Here is a 6,701-nt window from a genome sequence, read left to right on the forward strand (position 1 = left end):
CCTGGCTGCCGCTCCGCTTCGCAGCGGTGCTGCATTACCGAGGTCAGTTAGCTGGATCTGCTGCGATCCTCGGTGCTGGTGGTAGAGGGCAAGGCGCCCAGCCTCCTTCAGTGCCACCTCCTCCCTGGGACGTTGCTTTTGGGTTGTAAGGGTGTAGCTGTTTTGCTAAAGTTTTGCCGGAAAAGCAAATTCAAATGCATCCACTGCGTACAGCAGGGACCCGTGAGAGGCAACAGGGATCTACAGTTCATTAAAGTGGCTTTTGGATTGGCTTGCTGGAAGCTAATACCTCCTGTTCTGACAGCACCGACACCTTCCCCAATCTCTGAACTGCATCCTTCTGTTCAAAAAAATTCATCATTTAGACATGATTGACAGTATCTGACCTTGCTTAGATGGATAACGTTATCCCTCCACCCTGATGTGTATTGTCGAAGATTAATTGAACCCCAGAAGGGTGGGACAGGCTGTCATTTCCCCAAAGGCCATCCTAAGGGAATATCTGGAGGAAAAAAAGCTCTGTTACATTTGAAGCAGCTGCAAAGACTGACAGAACAAGCCAGTTGATGCCAGCTAGCTCCTGCTAGGGAGGGAGGAATAGTAGCTGGAGTCTTAAGAGCTTAATTTTGCAAGTCAGTCTACTGTGTATGTGCCCTGATTGAAAGCAGGCAGAAAGTGTGAGTCAGCTCTCTGACTGACGGAAAGTGTGCTTCACTGCAGTTTTCTAGCTGAACATCATTGAACTTTAAAAATTCAAACATAACCCCTTTTTATTCAATATCTCTCAAATATGTTAAGTTGAAATATTTTAAGTAACCTGTTTTGAAGTCTATAGTTATAAACTGATGTACAACCAGCTCTGCTGGGGTAGATATCCTGGGGCAGTTAAATTTCCTCTGGATGTCACTTGAAGGAAAAGGCAGCCATAAATTCAGACCCCAGTCCCTTCCCTCCAGCTGCGTCTTATTCCCTCCCAGCCCAAAGCTGTAATTCAAGTGGGAAAAGCAGCCTCATGCTCTGCACTTGGAGCAACACCATAGGAGCGATATATTGTGAAATAGCAGCCCAGCCCGTGTCCACAAGCTCATTGCACTGGACCGGAGTTCGTATTCCAGCATCAGCACCGCTGTACTGGAGCTCGGGGCATTGCCCCGCGACTCACCCGTCTTCGCAGAACACGTTCATTCTTGCACCGAACTGCAGGTCTGTGAGAGCGACCACCCTGCCCCCGGGCAGCGCTCCGGGGTCGCCGCAGGATCTCCCTGCCAGAGAACGAGGCCAGCGTTAGTGGTAACACACAGTGATGGAGGAATAAAAAAGGCTAAATAAGGGACAGACTTAGAGGGTTATACCCAAAGGTACCAAAGCGTTTTACTTCCTACGTGTCCCAGCCGAGCTGGCAGGTGCCAGAATCATCTGTAGATGAAGGTGTGGATCCCCGTAAGGGCTCCACGCTCACAGCGGTAAGCATCTCGCAGGAGGGCAGAGGAGAATATTTGCAGAGGTATTTCCATCTCAATAGATTGGCAGTAAGTTACTCGACCGTGAAAAATGTATTGCTGCCACATCATCAGTCTTAATATTGCATGGATTTCACCAAGAAACATGCTTTGTCTTAATTTCGAAGTTCAATGCTAGAATTGCAAATTGGCATTTGCCCTGTGCATATGCCGTGTCCACATGCAAACATACTTCCTAATATGAAAATCGAAACAGATCTGTTCGTGCCAGCAGAAAAAAACCCAACACGATTGATATTCCTGCTGTTCAGCCTGAAATACGAATGTCAAGGAACATCCACCTAATTTTGGATTAAACATGTAGCTGTTGGGATGATAATGACCCAGCTGCATTTCAGCACGCGGGTGGGAGCAGCTACCTGACCTGCTCCGAACTCCACAGCTGCTTTTCAGCAAGCAGAGTGGAGCAGAGCAGAGATACTCACTCCTGCACAGCTCAGCAGCTTCCGACCACGCCAGGTTTTCAAGGCAAGTGCTGGTGGGGGAACTTTCCGAGGTGTTCTCGTAGCCAGGGCGGCAGACGTAGCTCACGTTGGTCCCAACAGGAAAGAAATTAATCCTCTCGTCCGCCTTGGACAGGGCAGCAAACCGCAACCTTGTCGGGGCAGCACAGCTCCCTGGCAGTCAAGGAAAGCGGGCCTGAAAGAGCCGCCCGCCAGAAGGCATGCAAAATAAACCTCGGAACCACAGAAACGCTCTCACTACGGCGCTTTTGGAAAGCTCCTCGTGTTCATCGCAGGTTACTTGTGTTTCCATACCAGGCTGCTACTCTGCTGAATGCATCTTTTGCAAAATGCGAATCAAGATGCATTAACTGCACAGGCAAAGCTGTTAGTGGGATATCGGCAGCCACATGCACGTACTGCGGGGCAGCATACGCTGCAGCCGCCTGCACAGCCTCTGCCAGCCAGGGCTCGGGAGACGCGCGAGCATCCTGGGCTCCAGCCACTGTCCGACTGACCCCCTCGACAACAGGCACAGATCCTGCACCCATCAGCAGCTCTGACGAACGGCAGCTACGGGAAACAGGTTTGTGCCTTGCCGGGTTGGGTGGTGCCATTGCAGAGCAGCCGCCGTAAGTGGCAGAAACTTTAAGCCAAGCCAGAGACAAGCGAGGGAGCTGTGTTTCAGAGAAAGGAGGTATTTACGGCTGCAGGGCTCGGGCAGTTTTGACCAGCGTGCGCCGGGCAGGCACTCCACCGTGTCCGACCTCCCGGGAATTTTGATGGCGCCTTCAATGCATGTGTACGTCACCCTGGATCCAACGGGGAAGCTGCTGGCGTGCTCGTCGCTGGATGGTCTGGAGTGGGTCATGCGAGGTGGGGACCCACAGTCACCTGCGGCAGGAGAAGACCTCCTCAGGTGAGGACCCCGTTCCCTGGCCCCTTCCCCAACCCCAGCAAACATCCCAGGAGTGCAGCTGTGCTGGCCCAGGCTTCCCCCTCTGGGCAAAGGCACTGGGCAGGGCTGCATCCATGAGAGCATCAAGCAATGGTTCCCCATGCTTAGGGGTGGTGGCATCACCCCCCCAGCACCTGAGCAGCAAGTGGGACCCAGGCAGGTCTCGCCGGTCCTCCCCACGCATCCCACATCCCCATACTCACCGCGAGCCACTGGCATGCCTAGGAGCCCCAGCAAGGCCAGGAGCAGCACAGGGTGGCCAGACCCCCATGCCCTGGCAGGTGCCCTGCAGCTCAGGGTGCCTGGGTGCTTCCCCCGTCCTGGCTCTCCAGACTTCATTGCAGCAATTTCTGTGCTCCTCTGTCGAGCACCGTTGGCTCCAAGGGGCTGTTTCTGAAGCTGGGAGGAGATGCAGCGCAGCAGACTCAGCCAAGCCTCTGGAGCAATGGAAACCTTTCCAGAACATCCATGGAGCTAAATCCTCCTGCAGGGACACGGAGAGCAGCCAGGGGTGGGGGACAACTGTCATCCACAGGCTTGGGTAAAGCCTCCTGGTCCTCCTGCCCCACTGTAAGGAATGAGGGAGTAACTCAACCCTTTTATTTGACCCGAGACAGGCAGTGAGCACTGACTAGCACAGTTTTACCAAAACCAAATGCTACCAGAGCAGAAAAGACCCCCACCCAGCCCCAAGCTGTATCCACGGTAGGAAAATGCCTACTTAGTCATCTGCTGGCAGGTAAGCAACACAGATCTTCCATAAGCAGAGTTAGTGAAACAAAAAATAAAAGCATTATCCTTTTTGTTTGTTAATTTTTTTCTTGATTGCCTGACTCATTTGTAATTAGGAATGGGTGTAAGTGAATACATCTGCGCACTGACTAATGGTCTGAAATATCCCGTCTGACAGCAGTCAAGACTACTCAGACACAGTCTTAGATACACATGGGACGTAACACCCAGTTCTTATTCATGCTTACGGGTTTCGAGCCTTGCACAGGGAGATAAGACACTTTCTGTCTGCAGTCCCAGGTCAGCACAACGTGGAGAAGAGCGAGGCGTCACACCAGGAGGGTGCAGCCCTGCTCTCCTTGTGGCACAGGGAGAACCAGGGTGGGTCTGAGAGTGCCTCTCATTGCAGATCTTCTCACCGGGACGTGGTGAAGCACAGGATACATTATCAAAGCATCTTTCTGTGTAAGGATGGGAGACGCCATCTCTTCCCTGGGTGTTGTGCTTTAGGCTCTAGTAACATTTAAAGCAACTCTAATAATTCATAAAAGCACGCATCTGGCAATGATATACTGCTGCAATTTGCTTGTGCAGGAGATGAGTGCTCCCCCTTCTCCCACTGAGCGCAGGCAGCAGCGCACTGCTGCGCTGCACGGTGCCCTCAGCCCCGCGGCTGCCTGCCGTGCCGTGCCCACTGCGGCTCCCAGAGCGCCCCGAGGACCGACCCGGGCTGCCAGGGCTCGGGTCTCAATCAGAACCACCATTGTACCACACTGGAAATCTGCCTAATTTACAGGCAACGCGACAGATTACAAGACACCCATGGTTACACCTGCATCTTTATTGTAATCCTGAAGGGAAGGAGTAATTGCTGCATCACAGAGCTACATAAACCGATCATCGTTTATTAAGTAATAAGAACAATCTTTCCTGTCTGATTCTCGACACTTAAACTTACAACATCTATTCTTAGCATTTGCTTGCCGGAAATAGGGACACAGAAGATGACACCACCACAGATATCTGTCGAGTACAGGGCTGGGCCAGAAACCTGTTGCCTGTTTTAAATCCAGGGATGAGGGAACGGAAGCCTTTACTAATGCACTTCTTATATGTAACTGCCCTAGATGTATAGAAATCACGAGCTAGATTAACAGGAAATCACGTAGTTAAACGCTCACTTCACTACTATTTCTAGGCAGAAGAAGTATGCTAATGCTATGACAGGCTGAGTTCAGTACGGGCAGAGGATGCGGCATTGCGCAAACCACCGGCTGGAAGATTACAGCAGAAGCACCTTCAGAGAGCCAGACACTCATCTCAGCTGGAAGTTTACTTCTGTGGACTTCACTCCCCCTTCTCTCGGCTTAGCACAGTTTATGCAGTGACTCAAAGAACCTCAGTTTAATTTCTTTCTATGCTTCCTAAAATAAAATGTGAGACAACTCGTTTGTTCCATAGGGAATCAAGCTTGTCAGACTTAAGGAAAAGAGCAAAGACCCCTCTATGCTCTAGCATCTAGCATGGCAAAAGCAGTCTCCCATACATTGGTTATTATTTCTCTGGCTATATGCATGCAAGCATGAACTGTAAAGTCACTAAGAGCCTTCTTATAGATACTGTGACTACACGAACTGCATGTTCACCAAAGGTGATCGTTACAGGACTCACTTGTTCAAGTTTTCTAGTTCCACCTTTAGTTTTTTAATCTCCAGAAACAGTTTCTGTATTTCCAGCAGAGTTTTCAGTTCTGCTATAGGCACACCACATTCAAAGACTGTTTTAATATAATGAATCTCTTCGCACACATCAGCATCACCTTCTTTCTTCTGTTAAAAAGTAAAACAAAACAAACAAAACCCAGAAAAAAGCACGTAAGATTGGACTGCAGCAGATGGAGAGCCACCCACTCCTCAGCTCTGAGCCTGAACTTCTGTCCCGTTTGCCACGCGCTGCCCCAACGCAGTCTGCATCCCCCACTGGTACCATAAACCAAAAGCATTTAAGAAGTTCAAGCAGTTATTTTTTGTATTAGGAATCAGGCAGCATCCATCCAGGAACTCAGCCAGACTACGGTACTTACACACTTGGGCAGCGGTGTCCAGTTGCCATCAGGCAAGCACGTGGCTGTCCAAGAGTCTTCTGAAGACGTGTCTCCATCGTCTGAAAAGCGGTATCCACGAAGGCATTCAAAAGTAACAGTCGCATTTGTTTGGTACCACATTTTACCATCCGAAGTGCTTTTCAGCCTTCCGTTGGCCACTTGTGGTTGTGGACACAGAACTGAAAGGAAAACCCACAGCAGAAGGCAGCTCAGCAAGAGGGTCATCATTACGTAGGTAGAAAAAAAATCTACAAAGTTTGTGAAGACTGAGTCAGCGCAGGCGAACTTAAATCTGTGGAGCTGTGAAACCAAACGTTAAAGCAAAGTTACTTCCCCAGGCCCTTCAGGAGGGAAGGGTGAAGGTCAGAACAGCCCCTGAGAGGCGTTAGGCATTTGCCGTTTTGTGACAATGTCTCAATCCAGGCATCCCTATGCAAGAGTCTGCAGATCGACATTTGCCAGTAAGAACGCGCACTGAAGAGAAAGTCAGTAACGATGGTGTCTCCTGACCTGTCTTAGAGCCTCCTTTATACAGGACTGTCAAGAAAAATTCAGCTATCGCCGGGTAAACATCAGCTGTTTCTTCTGCAAAAAGGGGAAGGCGCTAGGGGAGCCCCGAGGACAGACACAGCTACGCAATGCTGCACCCCAACCTCCCTGCAGTGTCGCAGGGGCCGCTGGCTCGGCTCCCGCCTGGTACCCACCTGGCCGGCAGGTGGGCAGGGGAGGGTGCCAGGTGCCGTCGGCCAGGCACCAGCTCTCAGCATCGCCGTGCAGCACGAAGCCTTCGTCACAGGAGAACCGCACGGCCGCCCCGTAGGGAAAGGTGAACCTCTGCGGAGTCATCCTTCCCCTCTCGACCGTGGGCTTGGGGCACCGAACCACTGCGGGAAGAGAGGTGGGAGCGGTGGGGTTGGCTGGGTGCCTTCCCCAGGGAGAAAGGG

General features: G+C 51.2%; 1 protein-coding gene across 1 annotated transcript in view; it reads right to left on the reverse strand.

The window, feature by feature from the left end:
• CD55 (CD55 molecule (Cromer blood group)) overlaps nucleotides 1-3,140 on the reverse strand; it is a 6,633-nt gene extending 3,493 nt beyond the window's left edge. The window contains exons 1-4 of the mRNA XM_019470315.1: nucleotides 3,125-3,140; nucleotides 2,669-2,857; nucleotides 1,946-2,137; nucleotides 1,163-1,262 (exon numbers count right to left, since the gene is read on the reverse strand). Coding sequence (XP_019325860.1) covers nucleotides 1,163-1,262; nucleotides 1,946-2,137; nucleotides 2,669-2,857; nucleotides 3,125-3,140 — 497 coding nt within the window. The remainder of the gene's footprint in view (nucleotides 1-1,162; nucleotides 1,263-1,945; nucleotides 2,138-2,668; nucleotides 2,858-3,124) is intronic.
• Nucleotides 3,141-6,701: the final 3,561 nt, after the last annotated feature.

The sequence above is a fragment of the Aptenodytes forsteri genome, unplaced genomic scaffold, assembly GCF_000699145.1.
Source record: "Aptenodytes forsteri isolate BGI_AS27 unplaced genomic scaffold, ASM69914v1 Scaffold142, whole genome shotgun sequence".
Taxonomy (NCBI): Eukaryota; Metazoa; Chordata; class Aves; order Sphenisciformes; family Spheniscidae; genus Aptenodytes; species Aptenodytes forsteri.